Source organism: Melanostigma gelatinosum (assembly GCF_949748355.1).
Source record: "Melanostigma gelatinosum genome assembly, chromosome: 8".
Classification (NCBI taxonomy): Eukaryota; Metazoa; Chordata; class Actinopteri; order Perciformes; family Zoarcidae; genus Melanostigma; species Melanostigma gelatinosum.
Window position 1 is genome coordinate 4,119,354 of NC_136641.1, and position 24,606 is coordinate 4,143,959.

At 41.7% G+C, this 24,606-nt stretch overlaps 2 protein-coding genes across 2 annotated transcripts in view; both read left to right on the plus strand.

The window, feature by feature from the left end:
- Positions 1-2,388: 2,388 nt before the first annotated feature.
- hck (HCK proto-oncogene, Src family tyrosine kinase) lies at positions 2,389-22,689 on the plus strand. Its single transcript, XM_079273599.1, has 13 exons — positions 2,389-2,581; positions 9,443-9,582; positions 11,538-11,571; positions 12,259-12,352; positions 12,497-12,592; positions 12,752-12,855; positions 14,020-14,169; positions 15,471-15,623; positions 15,721-15,903; positions 18,132-18,208; positions 19,010-19,163; positions 19,465-19,596; positions 20,577-22,689. Exons 2-13 carry the CDS (start codon positions 9,451-9,453, stop codon positions 20,777-20,779), a joined length of 1,512 nt encoding a protein of 503 aa, XP_079129725.1. The 5' UTR covers positions 2,389-2,581; positions 9,443-9,450; the 3' UTR covers positions 20,780-22,689.
- Positions 22,690-23,073: 384 nt separating this feature from the next.
- tm9sf4 (transmembrane 9 superfamily protein member 4) overlaps positions 23,074-24,606 on the plus strand; it is an 11,883-nt gene continuing 10,350 nt past the window's right edge. Inside the window, exon 1 of the mRNA XM_079274414.1 lies at positions 23,074-23,095. Within this exon, the coding sequence (XP_079130540.1) occupies positions 23,078-23,095 (18 nt within the window). The 5' untranslated portion in view covers positions 23,074-23,077. The remainder of the gene's footprint in view (positions 23,096-24,606) is intronic.

The following is a 24,606-nucleotide window of genomic DNA, read 5'->3' on the forward strand; positions in this document are numbered from 1 at the left end:
AAGTCAAGACCAAGACCCAAGTCAAGAACAAGACCCAAGTGAAGACCAAGACCCAAGTCAAGAACAAGACCCAAGTGAAGAACAAGACCCAAGTCAAGACCAAGACCCAAGTCAAGAACAAGACCCAAGTCAAGACCAAGACCCAAGTCAAGAACAAGACCCAAGTGAAGAACAAGACCCAAGTCAAGACCAAGACCCAAGTCAAGACCAAGACCCAAGTGAAGACCAAGACCCAAGTCAAGACCAAGACCCAAGTCAAAAACAAGATTCAAGTCAAGAACAAGACCCAAGTCAAAAACAAGACCCAAGTCAAGACCAAGACCCAAGTCAAGAACAAGATTCAAGTCAAGAACAAGACCCAAGTCAAGAACAAGACCCAAGTCAAGACCAAGACCCAAGTCAAGAACAAGACCAAGTGAAGACCAAGACCCAAGTCAAGACCAAGACCCAAGTCAAGAACAAGACCCAAGTGAAGACCAAGACCCAAGTCAAGAACAAGACCCAAGTGAAGAACAAGACCCAAGTCAAGACCAAGACCCAAGTCAAGAACAAGACCCAAGTCAAGAACAAGACCCAAGTGAAGAACAAGACCCAAGTCAAGACCAAGACCCAAGTCAAGAACAAGACCCAAGTGAAGACCAAGACCCAAGTCAAGACCAAGACCCAAGTCAAAAACAAGACCCAAGTCAACACCAAGACCCAAGTCAAAAACCAGTCCAGAGTCAAGAAAAATACCAAATCAAGAACTAGTTCGAAGACAGTAAGGAGTCCCAAAATGTTATTATTTGTAATAATAATGCTGGTATTCAGGACCTGTAGCACACATCTGCTGTAGCTACAAGACCCAAGTCAAGACCAAGACCCAACAAGAACAAGACTCAAGTCAACAATAAATCCCAAGTCAACTAGAAGGCCGAAGTCAAGAACAAGACCCAAGTCAAGAACAGGACCCAAGACAAAAACAAGACCCAAGACAAAAACAAGTCCAGAGTCAAGAAAAAGAGCCAAGTTAAGAGCACGTGCAAAGACAATAAAAAGTCTGAAGTCAAGTACAAGTCCCATGACGCACAATCAAGTTACACCAAGTTAGGTGACTGTTTTTGAATTAAATTAACTTGCTGTTGGGTGACTGTTTTACAAATATTTACATTTACTTACATTTACTTACAGTTCACACAAAATACACAAGTGCCGATTTCCACCAGGAGTATATGTCATATCAAACTAAATAAAACTCACCAAGCTGTCTGCCAACATAGCAGCTAGCTGAGTGGCAACGACATACTCAGCGGTGTATGTTCTATAAACTCTATAAAACACACCGTCCAAAACAGTGAAGTATGTCGTCTCTCACTCACATGTGCTGTAATTCCCTGTATAATAATTAAGCTATCTGTGAATCTTCAACATGGTAAATGAGGAACTTGTTTCCCCCTGAAGTTTGAATATAAAGAGCCACAATCTGTGCCCTGTATGTCACCCACAGCAACATCATGGTCATCTGCTGCTATGAGCAGCTGCTAAACACCGATTCTCTCTTTATCCATCATGCAGGGATTTTTTTTATTTTTCATCTGCTATTATCCTTCACTATTTTGAAAAACTCTTACATGCTACCTTTTCAGTTTTTTATACTGATCTAATTCTAATGTCATCCTCGTCCTCATCTCCGTGTGACAGCCCTCCCTCTCTCCCTCACTGCAGCCTGTAGGCTTCAGAGGGAACTAAATTTCTAATCCTGACTGATGATTAAGGATTACATCTGGAGAGCAGGGAGCTTTCTCTGATGCGTTATTGCCGAGCTGCTGTTGTGGGCCCCGGGGCTGAGCCGCCCACGCCTCCAACTCTGCTGCCCCCGCCCAGAGGACGCACTGAGCATGATGGCTGTCACCCTCATTTGAAAACATATTAGAGCTGTCCTGCACACCATGCAAATGTGTCCCTCACATCTGTCCACCCATCCATGGCATCCGCCCATTTAATCTATTCTTCCCTCTAGCCATTCACTCCAACATCAAAAATAGCAGCATAGATAAGAATGTGGCTTCAACGTAGCCTATACATTTTTCGGAATTTTGGATTAGGGGAAGGAAATGTCCTGTACATATTTATAACATGCAATGATGTACCACAACAGTCTACATGTTGGCAAAAAGTGGGTGAACTATGACTCTGGACAATGATTCTTTTAATTTTTTGAAAAGCTTTTTTTTTTTTAATTTGCGTTTTGACGCACAACGCAGCTCTCTCCTCTCCATTCCATATAAGCAGCTCGGGGGAAGGGGGGGGGGGATGACAGCCGGCTATTTCAGACAGTGAAACCGAGAGTACGAGCGCTCGCTGTGTGAGCTGGTTCCTCTTCTCACCAGCTCAGTCAGATGCGCACAACTCGAACTTCCTTGTTCAAGCCCAGTGCGCTGCGCCCCGTCGACCCGTCCGCATCTTCATCCAGAACCCCAAGAGAAACAACAGTTCTGTGAAAGGATGGAGCCGGCGGAGAAGAAATGAGGATTATGCTTTACACGGTCACCCGAGTCTAGAAGAGCAGATATACAAGAGCAGAAGTAGCAATCGAAGTGTGGTAAGTGTCCTCTTGATCTGCGTCCGCCTGTGTAGGAAGGGTCCCGGTCCGGGAGTAGACAGACTGAACGATGACAAAAGACAAAATATATATAGATCATGAAGTAAATGTGTCGGAAATATAGTAAGACATTTTTGCTGTGGCATGCAGTTTTTACAACAAGGATGTTAAATAGATAGAACAAAAAAAAGGAACTTCAGTCTTTGAGTTGAAACAACCACTGCCTGCACACGTCACTGTGCACAAATGAATGCAGAGAAAATATGAAAATGCTCTAAAGTGAAGTTAAGTAAACAAAACAATTGTATTAAAGCGCTTCCCACAACTTTCGTATGCATTCTGGTGAGGGTTCTCAAGTGTGTGTGTGTGGGGGGGGGGGGGGGGGTGCACGTGAGAGAGCTATTTTTAGACTGTCCATCTAGAGACCAAACCAGAACTAGCAACTAGACTAGTTTCTGTTCCGTTACTTACAGTGTACGTGCATTAACTTTTATTTTAGATGTCCAGTGGTCTTGAGATCATAGACCCCCCCCCCCCACAACAGATATCCTGTAGCTGTGTTGTGTAGTGTGTGAGGACATGTATTTGTGATATGAGTGAGTGCATCCCTTCAAGATAAGTGCTTAGGGAATCACACGTTGTGCATGCTATGTACACTGCAGAAATGCCAGCGTTGCATCATGCTGTTAAATCCCCCACATGTTGTAAAGCAGAGAGTTAAGAGCTATCGCAACCCCAACCTTTCAAATGACACAACACTCAAGACCGGTCGTTTGAGTTCGTCTTGCTTTGACAGAGAAGCAGCATTATGGATTCATCTGATTGGTATTTTCTCTCTGGTCTATAATATGACAGAAAATACTTTTAAAACAAATTGCCCATGGAACTTTCCGAGTTCTTGTTTTATCAAAGATATTCACTTTACAATGATATATAACCTCAAACTTTAAGAAGATGGAACCAGAGGATTTGGGGCTTGATGATTCAAGTAAATGAGAAGAAAAAAAATCAATCATCAAAATAGTTGCTGATTGATTTTCTGTCAATCAATCAATTGTTTCAGCTCTGATCTTACGTGATCATTGTCACGAGCATGTCGTACATTAGGTTTGGCATATGCCAATGGTTCCATAGCATGTACACTACATGCTAAACGATATACATATAGAGCAGAAAATAAACTGTAATCTTGCATAAAATGTAATAGATATTGTACAATATATCAGTCTCAGTGTTTACATATGGGCTATCTGTCACATTAACTGGATATTGTTGGCGGTGGCAACAGCAAACAAACAGCTGATGAATGCATAAATGATGCAGGAACTTTGGTTCAGTCCATGAAGTCTAACGCAACAATGTCATACACTACGATTATTAAAAGTAAAACCACCCGAGCATGCTGAGATGGAGCCGTCATGCAGTCAAGAGTCTTTTCCTGTTGATAAGTTACTGAATAGCGATGCAAGTGACTCCTTCTTTCTTTCTTTCTCTCTGCCGTCCTGTTGGCAGGTGATATTGTTATGGCCTGAGGCAGTTCAAAACAGGTACACACAGCCGGCAGCCCACAAAATGTACATCTGCTTAAAAAAAAGTCACTTCTCATAACATGTTATGTAACACATGAATTATTCCCATCTGAGCGAGTATAGGCTCTTATGTGTTCAACTAGTTTGGAGGACAATACTCCTCAAAGCCGGCCCTCGGCATCGGCGGTACAGGCAAATGAGAGGAGACATTGTATGGGTCCTATTTTCTCAGCAGCACCCCGGTACATCAGCCTAATATCTAGAGTTGATGTCAGTCACTCTGAGTGTAATGCAATAACACTTAAATTCACGAGGGGAAGTTGGAAAGACTATTCGGGTGTTAAACATATAGGTAAGCAGTTTCTGTGTGAGTGTATGGACACAAGCGAAAATCATGGCATTCAGTTAAAGTACCCGTCAAGAACTGAACGGTTCCTGCTCACTGCTTGGACGCTATGGGTGCAGATGGATGGAGGGTTGAGCTAGCTCGGGTTAAGATGGCACATGCAAGTATATAATGTCCAAGTGTGTTTCTTGTTGTGCCCAAATGAACAAAGGTTCAATGCACACTTTCTGTCCACATATCCTCAAAGCTTATTGCAGATATATGGCTGTGCTGATGTTTGCAGTGGTACGTATCTGCGTGGTATGATATGGTTGGATAATTATGAGCTGGGCCTTTAAACGAACACGTACCTTAGAGGTACAGTGTGATGTGCCAGCAACATTATATGTTGATTGGGGGTTTTGGAGCAGTCAAGGACTTTATTTTTCTCGAAACACACTTGACACATTCATTTACCTGCAATGCTTTATGGGTAAATAAGACACTTCACAGGAGAGAAAGAATGGCAGACGCAACACCGCACCAGTTATCGGAGAAAATAAGAAAAAAGGCATAAAGCAGCATCGATCCAATGATGTGGGAAAGATGTTCAGAAACAATTCAAGTAGATATAAAATATATACAATTATAACAAAGACAGTTGAAAATCTTAGTTAAAAAATAGCCAAAAAGAATGGATAAACAGTTGAAATCCTTAGCTGACAGTAATGGATAAATGGTTGAAATAGTAAATGAACTCAGTGTTAATACTTTCTATTAATGTATATTATGTTACTACTACTAATGCATCAGAAAGGCTTGTGGCTGACTATATCGGCTGTCCTGTATTAGACATTAGCACTGCTCTTGAATAGTACAGTTCTCATTTTATATCTATGTAACATTTGAAAGAAGAAAAAACACATTCTTCCTCTTTCAATACACTTAGCTTATGGTGGCAAATGTTCATGCTTTAGGGCGTGGCTACCTTGTGATTGACAGGTTGCTTCAAGGCGTTGTCCGGTCTGAGAGTTGTCCATGTTTGTCTTCTTACAACTCTAATCCTTTCACAGAGTGTTTTCAGCTCATGAAAGTTGATTTTAACCATTTTTGGTCGCCTAAAAATGTCTTATTCAGCTTTAAGTTAGCTCCACTCTCTCGTATTACTTCTGATTTCAAAAAACCAAGATGGCGACAGCTAAAATGCCAAACTTGAGGCTTCAGAATGGCAGTCCACAAACCAATGGATGATGTCATGGTAATATCCACTTCTTATATACAGTCTATGGTCCATGTCACACTGTGTTGCACCATTTTTCTACAAGTGCCCAGAACGGACAAATTAAACATTGTGTGGGCATTAACATGTTTTCACTAGTAGTCAACGTTAGGTTGCCAGGAAGAACCAAAGACTCCAACAAGTCACTGCTACTGGCTGAGTATAATAATAATCCGGCACTTAATCCTCCATGAAACTCGATTTTTACAGATTACACAAACAGGAAAGATGTTGTGAAGTCGTGAGCTGTGGAGGTTATGAGAAGTGAACTTTGCACACAGCCATGGTAGCTGTTTCCCACTTTTACCAGACTTTGTGCTAAACTAAGGTAACCTGATCCTGGCCTTATATTAAGCGTATTGATATCAATCTTCTCACATAACTCTGCAAGAACACAAAGAACCATACCTCAGATTTTTAGATTTCCACAATTGATTTATTTGGCCATGTTGGGGCTCATGTTGTTGTGTGACCTGAGGTAATGGGAAGTGATGTCATCATTCATATGATCTGAATTTATGCAAGACACTTTTTCATCCTTAGAAAGCTCATAAAAATACACATTCCTGCTTACCACTGAATTCCTATCAACGTCCCAGAGAGTTTGTCTTTCAAAGTGTGTTGGATAGTTGTTGATAGACTTGTTTTACTTAGCAACGACTGAGTTGGTGACAATAGATCGATAGATTTGGGATTTCCAGCATTAGTGATGATCTTTCTTTCGACATTCTCATCAAACTAACACAGAGCTGAATCCACAGATATTGTTGTCTCTCCTCCTCAGAGTTGGGACAACAAGATGGGTGCCACGCTCATAAATATGACGCTAGAGACATCTTAGCAGAAGACTAGCCTGGCTCTGTCCAAAGGTTAAAACATCATGAAGTATACAAGATCAGTCTTCCTGCACCTATAACACGAATCATCAAGTCGGCCATTTGTTTGATCTCCATAAAAAAACATGTCAAAACAGTTAGTTGTGGTTTTGCTGGGAGCCACGTGCAGGGAGCAGTGATGTCTTTGATAAAATGTGTGTTCTAGTGAGCTTTAGGAATACTGTTTTTTGGATATTCTTGGCTTTGGACAGGGCCAGACTAGCCCTGTCTCCCTGATTCCAGTTTGTATGGTAAGCTTAGCATCTGCTAGCCGTAGTTCAATATTTAGATAATATAATAATACATAATCTTCTCATCTAATGCTCTGCAGAAAGGCAAATGAAATGTCAAAATGTAATATTGTGTTTTCCAGTTGGTGACACAGCAGCGGTTAAGTTACTGGGTTCATCCCCATTGAACCATTGGAGGCTGTGAGCTCTGAAACATAATAAAAGTTACATATTGCAGATTCTATGACGACAGGAGGTGTTATCTGCTGAATCACTTCCTGCAATCCATGATAATGGATGAGGAGTTAATACTTAATCATTTTATCGTGTCAAAGTCTACAGTTACTCTCGCCCAGTCTCAGTGTCGGAGCACATTGTACAGCCCGACCAATACTGGACTTTTGAGGCACATACTGATATCAATATTCTGGTGTTTAAAACGAGAATGACAGTTCGATTGATTCTCTAAAGAATTGTGACTAAGATACGAAACGGGTCATACAGTAGTGATACCGATATATGTGCAATCAGCTGATATATCAACCTGATCATTGAACTAAATCATGTGATGTAACTATTAGCATAAAGGGTTTTTATGGAGACCAGTGGCTGTTCGGTGCAAAATTGGACATAGTGGCCAAACCGTGGAATTACAACATGTCCGCTAAGTAGAGCAATTGGGCCCAAAACCCTATTTTTCCAGACATCTCTCATCATTTCAAAAAGCCCCAGTCTGCAGCTTTAAGAAGCTTTCATTGGCCTTACATTTTTTGGTTTGCTGGTCTCCATGATTGAGTCCCGGATCTCACTGTCTTACACTGAAAGTTTGAGAAAAGCAGTCTTTCAGTTCAAGAGTTGCTATGTGAGCTGATTTCTTTCATTCAGGCTTTGTGAGATGTGAGATTGTGGATTTCCTTTTACATGAACTGTAGCTGCTTTCGTCACCGACTGCGATGAATCAATGACAGCTGTAATGTTTGTACATAGTTAAACTAGGGCAATGTGTTACCAGCAGCCTAATGCTGACCTCCATCAGTGAAAACATGACAGGGAGCCGCTACTGTTCAACACTTGCAAGCCTGAGCCTCCTGAGGTTAGACATCTAAAGAGGAACAAGGTTTGAAACAGAGAGAAAAAAAGGAAGCAAATAGGTTAATTTTGACCTCCAGAACACCGGAACTTCCTGTGTCTGAATGCTCATATGAAACATTTTCCACTGCTCACCGCTGTACAGTGGTGAGTGTCAGCAGGGCGGTATGCTAATGACTATGGTTACGACTTTCATCAAAGAGATGCTCGCAGAAGCGTTTAAAGTTAAAGTGATTCGAACTGTATCGACTGAGGGTATCGTGCGTCTTCTTTTGTGGTAGTTCTAGTTATTCCACTGTGACATGTGACCACTCATAGGAGCTGTGTTTGCATGGTAGCAGGGCTCCGCTGTTTATGATAAACATCACAATCTTCTTCTCTGAGCCGAAGAGAGACGGGTTACACGTGTATGCGTGCCAACATGTGCCATAAAGCACAACTACCATCTGCCATCACAGACTCACTCTTTGTTCTCGCTTCTCCTAAACCTGGTTCCAGATAACTGTGTTCACATTTACATGAGGATACACACAGTCAGTTTCAGTGTGAAAGAAAGAGAAAACTAAGTATTCTTCAGACATTACTGATGTAACAGTGTCTTGTGTGAACATATTTGTATCGCAACGGCAGACAGAAAGACCTTGCTGTGTTCTTCTTGTAATATCTTAATAGATAGATAGATAAAACATGATTGCAGGTGGCCAACATCCGTGAAAACTATTGAGTCAGAATGAACACCAACAATGTTGAGGTTGCAGACGCCTCCACACAATACCAGCCATGGTCATCCAGTGAGCTGACTGACTGTGTCAGCTTTAATTCTGCCCCCTGAAGTGAAGAATATCTAAGAATATCATGTGATAGTCCATTTTCACATGTTCGCCACCCAATATTAGTGACATTTTGAAACACATGTACAGTAACAGCCAGCTGAGAGAGATAATGGGCCTCAGGCAGGAAGCCATATGAGAACAATCACCCTCTTATTTTTGTTCCTATCCATGTTTTATTTTCCTATTTTTGCTTGCACCCATTTTTTTCTAGGATTGGCCGATGTGTTCTTGTTTTTGCTCTCCTCTTAAGTGAGAGAACATTTTACCAGTGGTCCAACTTCACCAAGATAACAAGAAAAACTCTTGTTTTCACAGTCCACAAGTTGTTTCTCCAACACAAGGAAATATCTGAGCCTGAAACGTGAAGCGATGCTGAAGTGCCTCAAAAAATAGGCCCTCCTGTGGTGGTTGCTGCGAAACGTATTAGTTATATATTTACTCCAGTCGTGTTTGTCACATGACCAGCATAGTCCCCCTTGTAGTATTCAAAGGTCATTTATTACTTTAATTGTTCATGATTGAACAGTGTTTCTGTGACAGACACTTCCCCCAACAGCTGCATACTCAGTATGTTCCTTATTAAATGGGTGTTACTGACACTATTCTCTATAAAGCAGAAACATCAAGTCACACAAGGGCTGAGGGAACTGGGCATTTGTTTTTTCATGTCCTGCCATCTCTCCTCTGTTGTCCTGCTGCAGAAGGAACCATGGGCTGTGTGGGCTCGAAGAAGGAGCAGGAGCCTCTCGGCAAAGAGACGACCACCGATGACCAGCAGAGCGGCACGCAGACGGCCCATTACGTCAAAGACCCCACCGCAGGAAACTCCGGGAGCAAAGCTGTAAGCAGTAGTGTGGCAGATAAGAATCACACGGCGAGTAACAATGTAACATGCATAAAACGTCACAGAGAGAAGTTATCATCTGTACTTTGCTTCCTCAAAAATGCCCCTTTCTAATACAACTTCTGCAACTAACTGTGACATGCCCGTTGGTGGAAGCACCAATATAGCAATGTAAAAATACTCCATTACAAGTAAAAGTCCCGCATGAAAAATCCTGATTCAGTAAAACTACAGAAGGTTTTTTAACTAAATACACTTAATACATCAAAAGTCAAATTAGTTGTGGAGGAAAAATGGCCCCTGTGACTATTAGAGCTACTTTATATACTGTTTAATCCTCATCATAATAAGATGATTAATGAGGTATGGGTAAGTTCTGCGCCTGAGGACTGTTCTCTAATCTTTTCTTTTTGAAAATCGTAGTTTCTGCAAACCACGGATACGTCGAATGCTGACATATTTGTATTCGTACTTACAGTAGTAGCTCTGGTTTGCAAATAAATTTAGTGGGGTAGAATAGCATCAAATGGAAATATTGTAATTAAGCACAGTACTTGATTTAATGTACTTAGTTACTTCCCACCACTGAATGTCAATTTAGATCTTTAGACACATTGTGTTGATGAACTTTGCAAATAAAAATGGACGTGCACACCTGCAGAAGTGCCTGGGCATTTCAAAACAAGAAGGAGGAAGATGAATGGTGTCAATTTCAGAAGCAGTAAAAGTATGACGAGGTTCAAAAGAGAAAAGAAAACACTTTTTCATGAGTTACTATCACGGGTTTCTTCTCAGAGAGGATAGACGTGCGCCGACATATACTCCGAAACATGTTCCAGTAGCTTGTTTGCATACTGGCCAGACTTTGATCTGTGCTATGGGTGAAGTAGCAGTGCTGCTGCATGTGAAGTGTGGTTCCTCTGGCTCCTGCTTCCTGTGTGCTGACTGTAACTCTTTCACCCCCCATTGAAGGAAGAGGAAGTGACAGAAGCAGAGCACTCGGGCGGGAGACAAAACTTGAGTTGTATTATCTGTCAGATGTCTAAATGTGTCCGTCTGTCTTGCTGTCTGGTCTAAAGTCCTTCCTTTGAAATGGTTGTTTTCTTTGTGGTTTTATTCAAGCTGAATTTAAGACTTTAACACTTGAAATATACAGAAAGATGATTGATTATTTCACTGAAATGTAATCTTGATTCGCTTTAACATGGTAAGTAATATTTCGAGACAATCCTGCTTTAGTTATTCCAATACTGACATGGTAGAATTGAAGACAATTTTAATTCAACTTTCAAGTTTATTATGTTCAAGTCACATACAAAGTGTTGAAAGCTGCACTAATTCATATTTTAACAATGGAAAACAATAAAATGCCTGTAATGTGCAAGCGATCGCTCGTAGCGAATGCTCGTGACTCTAGAGAACATTTGTTTAGCATCTTTTGGCTAGTTCTTTTGGCTAGTTCTTTTGGCTAGTTCTTTTTGGCTAGTTCTTTTGGCTAGTTCTTTTGGCTAGTTCTTTTGGCTAGTTCTTTTGGCTAGTTCTTTTGGCTAGTTCTTTTGGCTAGTTCTTTTGGCTAGTTCTTTTTGGCTAGTTCTTTTGGCTAGTTCTTTTGGCTAGTTCTTTTGGCTAGTTCTTTTGGCTAGTTATTTTGGCTAGTTCTTTTCTTTTCCTGGCCTGCACCTTTAAAGTTTTGGTTCATTCCCACGGCTCTCATCTGTGTCATTTCCATCTGCAGTCGGACGTTTTATAGCACGTTAACGATGAGTTAACGTAGAAAGTCCAACAGTTTGCCATAACAACTTGATATGATGATTGTGTTGTCCCTAAGCAACCCAAAAATGTATAATTATTGCAGCTTTAAGACTGAATTTTGAATAAACAAAATTGTGGGGAATGAATATTTGACGGGTCTGCTCTTGGCCTTATACCACTGCATGTCTTTCTCTCTACAGAGCAAATTGCCATCCAATGCAAACTCTTCAGACGGTGAGTCACAACCTTTATTTACATACTGCTGCAGCTCCACTCACACAGTGCAACCTGTATACTTGCTTTTGTATTTCAAATGAAAGTCCAGCCACCAATAAAGCACTAAGATCAGTCAATGGCAGGTGTATCTCCAACCTCCCACCTTTCAAACACCACCACAGAGTCTTGAAAGCGAGGCTCGACCGACGTTTAATAAAGGAGAGTGAGTGTGTCGGGCACAGAGCGACAGCCCTTCCATCGCGCGGGTGGAAGCCCCGCTGCTATTATTATCAGACACACAAGGAAGTCAGTTACATAGTCTAAGCACGGGGGAACCCAAGTTTGATGTGGTGCAGACTTAAATGCAGCGAATCCGCTAAAAATAATAAGAAAAATCACCAAGCAGACACTCACGGAAAACATCTTTCCAAATGCCAACTTTTCACAAGCCAGAAGAAACTGGCTTGGTTTCAACTCCATAGTTTAAGGTTATCCAGTGTTTGGTGTTTTTTTGCTCCACAAAATGTTTTTATCAGGCAATAACTTCTCAGCATGCAATTCTTCAGAGAGTAAACACGCTTGCAGCTTTCACGTGACAACGCAAAAAAGGCACATATTTATTTTACACTGCACGTCTCGACCACAATGTACCGACGCAAAGCCCCCGGCTTCTTCTCACTGTTATTCTGGGCCATGCCGCCGTAGGAGACAGCATCACCACGGCGCTGTACGACTACGAGGCCATCCACGACGGTGACCTCGGCTTCAAGAAGGGAGATAAGCTCCGAATCCTAGAGGAGTAAGTATCAACACTGAGAGCAGTCGTTGCTTCGGATATGAGGATAACAATAATAAGTTAGCTGCTTGTTCAACATGCAGTTTTTGGACTTGGTGAAGGACGTGGTTCGCCAAGTCACACTTGTTTTTCTCTCTCTCTCTGCAGATCGGGGGAGTGGTGGAAAGCGAAGTTAATCAGTTCGGGTGAGGAGGGCTTCATCCCCAGTAACTATGTGGCCAAAGACACTCTGGAGGTAGAGGAGTAAGTGTACTCCCATCAAAAACACTTTCATATGCATCATCAGTATCTGCTATCGAGTATCATGTGCCGTATTTAGATGGCACCTTTGTGAAGTTGGTTTGCATATTGAGGTCCGTTGAGAGGGTTTCTGCGCTAACTGATCTGTTTCCTGTTGTTGAGGTGGTTCTTCAAGGGCGTGAGCAGGAAAGATGCTGAGAGGCAGCTGCTGGCCTCCGGGAACAAAGTGGGATCCTTCATGATCCGAGACAGCGAGACCACCCCGGGTGAGTAACCTATAGTGGAGAAGTCTATATAGTCAGGATGCAAAATTATTGAGCGAAAAATGACAAGTAATTTGACCTCGGCAGTTACTGCAGAAAGATGAACAAGTAAACTTGGTTAACATACTGATGACTTTAAAGTTAAGAATTGGCCATTAAAGGCACAATAGGTAGGATTTACCCCCCAACAAAAGAAAACAATGTATGAACTCATACATAAATAATCCCTTGAAATTGTCACTTTTGCCCCACTAGAAGTAAAGACTAACTTTCTATTGGCAAAAGTTGTGGACAGCACCTTGTACTTTATCTCAGTAGCATCTCATGAGAGGTTTTTGAGTGAGCTGAGACAATACCAGACGGTCAACTTAAAACATCACAGATCACAGATTTTTCAGAGACAATTGTCGTTAGTGCGACTCGGGACATCCTTCACAAACCCCCTTTTAAAAAGCCATGCTACCGTAGCCACCGCCATTTTTTATTCACATCACCCAGAGTTCTTTTAAAATGTCAACCCGCAAAACTACCCCTTACACACCATAAAACTGAGGGCAGACGTTCTTCTATTTGGGATTCAGCGAGTGTCCCGTTGAAGATGATGTCACGGCAGTTTTATCCGGCGTTGACACGGCGATCAGCTGAGAATCGTCGCACTGCAGAGCGTGCTATCCTCAGTGGAAACACGGCTATCGAGGAGCATTTAGCAGACATCATGCATTACAAACTGGGGGCGTGACTTTTGAAAGAAGTTGGCATTTAAGAGCAATTGCAGATGCGATTGAGATGACTTGTGGGTAATGAAGGATCCAGTGTTGTTGGAGCTTGACCCATAATAGTGAGTGAAAGTCAGGATATCTTGGGTTCTGGGGCGTTGATTTTGATTCTCCTTTTCTTTTATCTTTCTTTTTTGAATTCCCCACGTTTATGGAAGTGCAATACAAAATGATTGGAGGGCCCCTTTAAGTGTTACTCGGCAGGAAGTCCCTGAAGCTGTCACAATAATGAAGATCTTTGAGATATACTAAACATACAAAAAAAAAGATTTGCAAATTGCTGAAACATCTAAAAATACAAGCTTGTATAACTGTAAAAATATTGGTATCAGCATTTTTTTTTAAATGCCCAACTGGTCACATGCTAACTACTGTCTTCTTTCTGTTTTAGGCAGCTACTCCTTGTCTGTGAGGGACCGTGACCCCCAGTCTGGTGACACTGTCAAACATTACAAGATCCGTACGCTGGACAACGGAGGATTCTACATCTCTCCACGCAACACCTTCTGCACCCTGCAGGAGCTGGTCAGCCATTACAAGAGTGAGTTCACTACTGTCACTGAATGACTTGAACCTCCTCACAGCCGTGTGTTTGAGCGGTCTAGTTGACTAATTGCTTTGTCATTAAAATCATGATGTAAGGTGCAAATAAGGGTTTCCCAGTAATCAGTAAGGGGTTCATTTTCTCAAAATATTTCTTATTTAATGCTCTCAGAAAATAGTAACGTCAGTTCAGTCTGTGTCCCTCCACTAAGTGTGAAGCAGAGCACACTCTACTGGCCAACTTTAATACCTTCTTTCAAAACTATGTAAACTCTTCTAAAATATATATTTTTGCACACACAAATTTTGCACAAAAACCAAATAAATAGCTCTTTCTTCATGCCAACTTAACACTGACGTGCTGACTATAAAACATTTTTATCATTGACATTTGTCGCATGTTGTAAATACAGAACATGAACACAGATCCAGTTAGACACAAGTTCTAAGGCGAGACACTTCGGGCAAAACCAGAGTTTTTCAATGTTAACATTTCTTTTCTCCAATAACAGCGTCTTTCAGACAAGTGAAAAGAAAAACATCTGATGCACACATATTTCTTTACTTTATTACTTTACTACGAACAAATGTTATCGATAATGACTCATTTGCACATTTATGAATACATTTTTCAGAGCACTTGTATTGCAAAAAAATGATTACCGTCGCAAAACTTTCCCAGTTCAAACTTCCCTCAGTAATCACCTGAGGAAGTTCCCCTGTGATATGTAACAGTTAATTCTTTAACCCTATTCACCTGTAGTATCTCTCCTTAACTGAACTGGACACGATCATATTTACGGTATTGTACTGTTATCTAAATACAGTACACTGTGACTACAGCCATCTCTCTCTTCAACATTGACCTCCATTGTTGTGCACAAACAGCAAACCGGAATCATATTCATAGTGTTCGTGCTCTGATCTCTAAGTTATTTTAATGGTCACAGGTGCGTTCTTGGGGCAGGTGACTGGTAATTGAGTGTCGGTATATCAAAGGAAGTGTTAAGCAAACAACACACACAGGCTTTTAGTTTTGAATGACGAGGCTGATCTAGATAACTGTGTGTAGTTATTTGCAAAAAGTGTGTTTTAGATCAATTATTATGCCACAAGGTATTGTTTCTTGGCAACTGATATATTGAATCGCTCTTCAGTAAGTGCTGGCATCAGCAGAAGAGTGTTTTCATTTTTGCTGAGATATAATTTCCCGTATGAAGAACAACATTGTGCTGATTTCTATTGTATAAAAACATTTTACGAAAGGATTCTTAAAGTATTTTTTTCCGTTTATTCCAGAGCAGGGAGATGGTCTCTGCCAAAACCTGACCAGCCCGTGCTTGAGCCCCAAACCTCAGAAACCGTGGGAGAAAGACGCCTGGGAAATCCCCAGATCATCACTCAAGCTGGATAAAAAGCTCGGTGCCGGCCAGTTCGGAGAAGTCTGGATGGGTGAGATGGATCCGGATTGTTTTACAATCCAGTTACTGATGTAGATGTGAAGCCGGAAATTCATTTTCTAATTCTGATTGTGTGTTTCTGCTTAAAGCCACGTACAACAAGCACACCAAAGTAGCAGTGAAGACCATGAAGCCTGGCACCATGTCAGTGGAAGCCTTCATGGGCGAGGCCAACCTGATGAAGACTCTGCAGCACGACAAGCTGGTCAGACTCAATGCTGTGGTCTCCAAGGAGGAGCCCATCTATATCATCACTGAGTACATGGAGAAAGGTGTGTGTGTGTGTGTGTGTGTGTGTGTGTGTGTGTGTGTGTGTGTGTGTGTGTGTGTGTGTGTGTGTGTGTGTGTGTGTGTGTGTGTGTGTCCACTTGTACAGCTATTCTTGTGAGGACCAATTTGAGTTTTAGACATTCAGAGTGAGGACATTTTTGGCATGGAGGACATTTTGGCCGTTCCTCACTTTGGGACGGACCTTCAAAAGCCTGTTTGAGGGTTTAGACCTGGTTTTAAGGTTCAGGTTAGAACCAGGTTTAAGTTAGGGTTGGGGTGAGGCATGTAGTTGTGATGGTTGAGGTTAGTGTATGGCCTAGGGCAGCGGTTCCCAAACTTTTTAGGCCGCGCACCCCCTTCTACATCCCGACCGGGTTCGCGCACCCCCCCCCCCCTTAAAAAAAAAAAAAAAAAGAAGCAACAGAGCCTTTTAAGCCTTCATAGCCGCATAAGAATCGGACCAATGAGAGAACAGTTTGCTCGCGCGTGGCATTTGTTTACAAGATTTAGTCCGCTGTTAAATGTTGCAGTGTGAACACAAACCGAACAAAGGAGCAACTGCAACAAAGCAAACGAACTGAAGGTGTGAAAACGCCCTGAAACACTGCAACAAAGTTTCAATAACTTTCAGTGACACAAGGCGTCACTTTTAAAGAGCAATACAGATGCGAGCACACACGCACAGGCTCAGAGGCAGATTATCACATTTAATTTACAATTAATGACCGACTAATGTAGCCAGGATGTCTTCGGACAAAGCATCGATGCGGCGCGACACAGTGTTGTTGGACACCGGGATCATGTCCAACTTTTTTGCTTCTTTCTCCCCAATCATACATTCCACCATCTCTCTGGCAGCTGGCAAGCTCACGTCTTCGGCGATTGTGTGCGGTAGCCCCTTTCTCGCTATTCTGTAACCAGATATGAAGCCCGTAGTGCGTCATTTATAGACCAACACATGAATGAGACTGCAGTTGTTTTTGGCTGTTTTGTAACTCCTCCAATTTCGATATAAACAATGTAAGGGGCTTTTGACTTGCACTGGCATGCTTGGTGTTCAGGTGGCGACGTAAATAAGAGCTTCAGACTGTTAGCCAGAACCTCACTGCACACCACGCACTGTGGCTTTGGGGAATCTGCGTTGCCAATCCAAGTGAAGCCCAGACACAGATACTTTTCATCATATTTCCTCTTTTTTTCCCAGTCTGATGCTCACTCTCGTTTCCTCTTTTTTCACCTTGACTCCGCGATGGGCCGATGTGCTCCCGATTTGTCTGTGCTATCCCTTCCTCCTTTTCGGTCTCCTCCGTCTCATCTTCCTCTGACTCTGGCTCGATTTCTTCTCCCGGTCTCTCCCCAACGCACCTCTCCGTTCCCCTCGCCTCCGATTCCTCTCTCTCTCTCTGTCCCTCTCCTCTTTTACGACTGATAGCTTCAGATGTCCCACCTGACAGTTTTTAAATTAAAATTACATTTTTTTTTATATTTTATATTATTACACCATCAGACTGCCATTACACTTTTCCTCTCGCGCACCCCCTAGAGGCAGCTCGCGCACCCCACTTTGGGAATCCCTGGCCTAGGGAATGCATTATGTCAATGAGAGTCCTCACAAAGAAGTACAAGGGTGTGTGTTTTCTTGTTCAGCTATCTTCGTGAGGACATTTGACTTTCACTTTTGACTTTAAGAACCTCAGAGTGGACATTTACATTTTTGCCCACCCTCACTTTGTACTTCACCGTTATTTTGGTCATCACACACACACACAAACAGGTACATACATGGATTTGATCCTTGCATCTAACCCACAATAAGCATTAAGAAGCAGCGGGTTGCAGTAATGCGCTCGAGGAGCAACTTAGGGTTCAGTGTCTTACGCGAAGACACTTCGACACCCGGACAGGAGGAGCCAGAGCTCAAAGGACGGCCCACTCCGTGCAGTTGTTGTGTTCTTTTGATTTAAGTCGGGCTATTGTTGCACTTCTGTTGCTTCAAATTTGTCCATTTATACCAACAACTATAATTTTTCTCCCAAAACCTTGTGTATAGACAGCCGATAAAACATCTACATCATATTACCCTAAACGCCAATCAGAAATCAGTGATTCCCAAACAGAGGTACATGTACCCCAGAGCTGGTTCAGGAAACACCGGTGTACCACATTGAACCTTACATGTAGCATGCGTTTCTTAATCTGTGTGTGTGTATGTGTGTGTGTGTGCCTACAGGTAGTTTATTAGACTTCTTGAAGAGTGATGAGGGCAACCGTGTCCAGCTCCCCAAGCTCATCGACTTCTCTGCCCAGGTGAGAGATAGCGTCACTCCTCCATTCTACGCATGACAGTTTGCCGGACTCACCCAGCAAAGTCTGGTTGTTTTGTGTTTTATACCAACGAATCATCTGTGTGTCTGCAACACCACACAAGCCGTAGATGAATACTCCAATGTTTTTGGACCGTGTGCTATAGGTTCTTTTTGCTCTTGCATACCTAACTGTCTACACCAGCATGAAAACAAGAGTTGAATTCTTAGTGTCAGGATATTTTACACCAATTGAAAACATGATACAGACTACTATATTCCATTATTGATGAACTGGTCGTTTAAAAAGTGAAAGAGTTCAAACACCTTCAACGACTGTCCTCCTAGTTATGTTGGCGAGGAAATGAGAGGAATGCAAAGGCTGAAATAGAACTTGCAAAGTAGCAATGAAGGTTACGTTCTGTGTTTAGTGCTAAATATTTTTACGATAAACTTGTTGGGTAGTAAATGAATGTATTCACAAAATCGTTGATCTTGACAAAAAGGAGGTGGATTGATTCAATTCCACCAAGACCCATTCGTCATGTTAAATCATACATCAAATGAATTCATTCACGCCGAGTAAATGTCAGTTTGCTGTTATTAACAGCAGTGCAATTTGCTGAAAGAAAAAGAGCATTACATATCTATTACACGTATAGTATGTCTGAGAGCGTGGAAGTTTTGTTTTTAATAAGGAACCGCTGCTGGCGTTGAAGCGTCCAGTATGTTTTGTCCAATCGGGGTGATAGTTGCTATTGGCAACTATGCTTTGATTGTTCTGCACTGACTTATTTGTCTCTAGACCGCAGAGGGTATGGCCTACATCGAGCAGAGGAACTACATCCACAGAGACCTGAGGGCTGCCAACATCCTGGTCAACAAGGCTTTGGTGTGCAAAATCGCTGACTTTGGCCTCGCTCGCATCATCGAAGACAACGAGTACACGGCCAGGGAAGGTACGGCGCGATACTCACCGTCACACGTCGCGTAGCTGGGTGTCCTCAGCATAAATGATGAGGAAACTGGGTAACTAATTCCCCCAGAACTGATGAAACAAGAGCGGTCAACGGTTTCGTCAGTTCTGGGGCAATTACTTTGTGTCAGCGAGATGTCGGATTGCCAAAAATAGTAAAGGGTGAAGATGAGATCAGCTTGCCAACTGGCTCACTGAAGAGTTTGAGAAGATATACGTGTCCAGCATGGAACAAACAATGTCAACATTACTTGACTGGTTTACCATTGTGCCCTACAACCCAGGAGCCAAATTCCCCATCAAATGGACAGCCCCTGAGGCCATCAACTACGGCTCTTTCACCATCAAATCTGACGTCTGGTCCTTTGGCATCTTGCTGACTGAGATTATCAGCTATGGGCGTACACCATACCCAGGTAAGTGGATCACTGGTTGCAGCTCTGATATAGAATGCTTCTGAAGAGCAAAGGCGTTATTCTATTTCTGCACCTAAACTGAGCGCATTAATTGTCTTGGCTTTGTTAAAGTGGCCTTCCAAAATAAGGTAAAGATACCGCCAGATTTACCTTGTGAGTGTGGAGCGCTATTTGTAGTCTCCTTCTTATGTCATTGTCAACCGCTCATCACCTTAGTCCTTGACAGTTTATCATTTTGTATCAATCAAGTTTTTCTTAAGGTATTAGGACGAAAAAGCTCCAGGCAGCATCAAAATGACGCTTGCAGTAAAAATGACAGTATTTTGCGGCTGGGAGGTACAAGGTTTTGAATTTTGAAGCTTTTACATGTCTTAAAAAAAGTGCTTGCTAACAAGTGGCTAAATGAGACAAAATGTCATCACACCGAGCACTAGTCCTCCTTTAGCGTAGTGGTGGTGACGTTCAGTCATGTGACGGTGGTGTAGTTTGTGTATAGCCTGACGTTAGCTTTCTTGTGGTGATTGCATTCATGCTTCAAAAATCATTAAAAAGGCGTTTATTTGTGAAGATTATCTTGCTCAACAAAACATCTCAGAATTGATTTTTTAATGTGCTCATAACGTAGCTAACCGCATTTTAGCATGATAACGTCTGTTAATGAGTTGTAAACACAAGGTACAGCTGAGGCTGATTTGGATGTCATTCGTTTTTCAGGTATTTTCAGGTCATAAACCAACGCATCGGACAATTAAAATTTTGACCTGATGATGGCGCTAGTAAAAAAGTCAGATGGTCACGAAAGTTAGGACAACATTAACCAAACTACATGGCAATTCATCTAATATTTCTCTCTGGATATTTACCTCAACACCCCGATTCATCAATGTTATTATACTGCAAAAGGTAATGTAACCATTGAATGGCCGTGAATGGCAGCCCATCCAGCCTCTCTTAACCCGATCCCATGCGCTTGTTTTCAGGGATGACCAACCCGGAGGTAATTCGTGCCCTGGAGAAGGGCTACCGAATGCAGCGCCAGGACAGCTGTCCCACCGAACTCTATGAAATCATGCTGGAGTGCTGGAAGAACAAGCCTGAGGACCGTCCCACCTTTGATTACCTGCAGAGTGTCCTGGAGGATTTCTACACAGCCACAGAGAGCCAGTATCAGCAGCAGCCATGAGGCTGAACATCCACAGACATGTTTTTCTCTTATAGTGCTGTTCTTTTCATACTTAACAGCGAGTCCAGTTCCTACATGCAGCAGTGCAATTCAGAGCGTGCACACACACACACACATACGCTCTCTCTTTCCCATTCTCTCTCTCTCTCTCTCGGGTTGGGTTGAAACTGCATTAACTATATATTGTAGGAAGCTAAGCATCACTTCTCTGAACATTTTTAATATTTCCATTGGATTCTCCTCACTTTGGATGAGAACAGTAAAAGTAATAGTAACATAACCACACAAGAGAGATTAAGATTACGATGCCCATGCCAATAATGCATTATGAACATAATTCTTATTGTATTGTGTTTATAGCACTGCACGATTATAGTTATAAGCACTCATAACTATTCATAATGCTTTATTACACAAATCATAAAACATTATGAAGTATTATATGATGACTTAGAGGTCAGGTGTCATAATACTTTATAATTGCTGGTCACTCACTGACATTTATTTTTGCAAGGATCATAATGTATTATTATTCCCATATTGGTCAACATCGGAATCTTTTTATAGTGCAATCACTGCTATAATGCATTATTATCGCCGTTATAATACATATATGCATTATAATGTGATTATAAGTTACTCTAAGAGGACACTGTTTGCTTTTAGTAAAGAAAAATAAAGAATGACGAAGAATATCATTAAATCTATGCAAGAACAACACAATAACCACTTAGAGTTGCTTATACAATCACATTATAATGCATTATAAGCTCCACTGTGCGGTCAAAAAGCTTTTTCCGAAACGAAAAAAGATAAAAAGCCACACCACTCTTCTACCCTCATCACCCTCATCCCTCTTATAATGTTTGGTACCTAACATTCGAACAAAAGTTGTTTGACATAACATCACTGTACGATACATGCTATGGCGTCTCACACACAAAATATTATTTCACACAAGCGCACAGCCATACAGCAAACAAACGAGGCCACACGAAAGCAGTCGCAAGGAAAACAGACTGGATTTAGTTGTTGTGCTCCAGCGCACATCGTACATCCATCAAAGGAAGGTAGACCGCTGTGAAGTGTTGATGTCAACAACAGAGCAAGCAAAGCTGTTGTTGACATCCCCCCGTCAAACGTACAGTGTCCTACATTGCAAAAGGAGAGCAGGGGTGCAGTAGACTTTACAAAGTGCAGAATACTGTGTGGCTGATATATGCTTAAATCTTCTATTTACAGTATATTCCACAGATATATTCCAGCACAATGTGGCTTGAAATTAGCATGACCCCTTCGCTGTGCCTTTTTCTGTCTCAACATTTATAATATGTTCCATATGCTCTGTGTATATAGTCCGCAAATAAATACAATTATTTTGGAATAGGGTTTAACGTGAAGCTATATTAACTGATAATGCTTGGTCATCTTTTTGGCTCAGTAAACTTTTGTTCTGTATTTGGGAACTCAATTAAAAAAAAAGCAGTGCAAACATCTTTAGGCCTTCTTGTTTTTTGTGTTAAATAATTTATTTATTTTTGCAAATGGTATTGAATATTGGTGTATCTTGAAATGCAATGATCTTTTCCAACCTGCCTTTTCTATCTTTATTTTGCTATTTTTCTCTGCACAGTTTGGATAATGTGATTCTTGTATTGTTGGAAATAGCAATGGATTTTGTGGACCAAGATACTTCAAATTTAAATGGAATATTTTAGGATGTTGTTATTTCATGATTTGGTTAGAAACAATAAGTGAGAGAATTTTTTTTTATGGAATGCAAATATAGAGAATGATCTGTTTGTGCTTTTCTTCATCAATTTAAAACTCTTTGCATCTTTGTTTTTGTTAGATGCTTGGTTCAATGCAACTGTTGTAAACATTTTCAAATAAATTGTTTTAGAAACACTTATCTACCCAAATGTGTATTTACATAAAAGCAAGCAATGTTTGATATTATTTATTTTTAGACACACTTAATGCGCTTGTTTGTATGCATTCATTGCATTCATGAAGGTGGAGCCAAATCTTAGTGATTTGAAAGCATACTATCTATGATAGTTATTAACAGACAAGCACAGTATTTTTTGCACTATTTCAAAATAAGATGGACAAAATACTGTAAACGCTTTGTTGACGGAATTACTATTTATTTGTATAAGTAGGTCAGTGGTTTCATTCCGTTGAGTCAGATATCACTCATCTGAACTACATATGGGTGTGTCAAATAAAAAACAAATGCATTCATCAAAAAACCATAGAGCACTTCCGCGACGTCACTTGTGACACGTATTCAAAATGGCGGCCACGGCTATGGTAGGTGGAAAAGCGAAGTCTTTTTCTTTAAACTACACCTCGCTCATACTGTCTTCCCAAATAAGCTCAGACGCAACGTTGCAGTTCTGGGAGAGTAAATATCTACCTCGGTCGATAAACAACATTTTAAGGTTAAGGTTTCGGTGCGGACTTACTCGGATTCGATGCTGTTTGGATGTTGGCAATTTAGCTAACTGCTTGCTGGAGTTAGCTAACGTTAGCTATCTTTAATGTTACCTAGCTTGACTGTCAATGAGCCGTGGCTCAAAAAAACGATTTGTGTCATTTGTATGATGCATGAAACTCTGCTGACAGGGTACAAATTGCCACGTATTCGGTTGTTAAACTGTTATTTTTTCCGTACAGCCTAGAGAATTCAGCGAGCCGAACTTTGACTCAACGTTAGCTGTTAGCAACTCTGCCAGACAGTGTCAGTTTGAGCTTGTTGTCGCTGTAGTTTACGGTGCTGAAAGATGTCAAGATGACTGCAGCAGATGAGCTACACAGGACGAAGAAAACGTGAACTAAACTGGCTACGTTATTTAACTGTGCTGGCACTGTCCGGTAACGTAAATGGCGTTTGTGTCCGAAGCCACACTTGCTAACTTCCTTCTCTACCGCATCATAACTCACAATGCATTTAAAATACATGCGCTCCTCTTTCATCATTGTTTATACGATTCAGTGCTGGAAAACAATCATTACTTGTCTTGACTTTGAACTGTAGAAAATAAACTAAAATTAATGTCAGAACGAAACTATGTATCTTAATGACAAGATAATTACGGTAAATCAATAAGTACCCCCCCAACACACATACACACACACTTCCCCCTTCGCTCTCGATTTAGGGAACTCTTGGCAACAACTACAGCCATGACTATTTGGATAGGCGGACCTGTAGCTTTGCACATCAGGACACTGCAGTTTTTCTCCCCACAATTTGTCTTTTAGCACAACAACTTAGGCTCTGTCAAGTTGCATGAATGCTGCCACAGATTGAGGCGAGTGGAAGGGGTCCTCCACTAAGTTCAATACCCAGCTCCTCCAGTCCACATTTCAAAGTGTGGTTGACCAGAACACTGAACCCCAAGTTGCTCCCTCTGGTTGGGCCAGTACCGTTGCATGGTGGCCTGCTGCCATTGTGTGTGGGAATGAGAAGTAAAGCGATTTGGATTGCTTCAGCGAGTACTCGCCCACTCCACATCAACATGCTTCTTGTCGGGGCATTTTTAATTTCTATAGCTTTGTGTGTAGGATCGACGTCTTGTTGGAAAATAAGTCTTTGTCTCCCAGTTCTCATGCTCCATGCAGCCACTTCAGAAGGCACGAAGACAGCTCTTTTCCCCACACACCGTCTGAGAAACACTGGCTGTGAGGTTTTCTGTCACATAAAGCTGCTGTTGCGAGATCACCTGGGCAACAGTTGTATGCACATAGAGTCTCAGCGTTGGCCCCCTGAAGCTTCCTCAGTGTCCACAGGCCTCTATGACTGAGGATCCTCACAAATG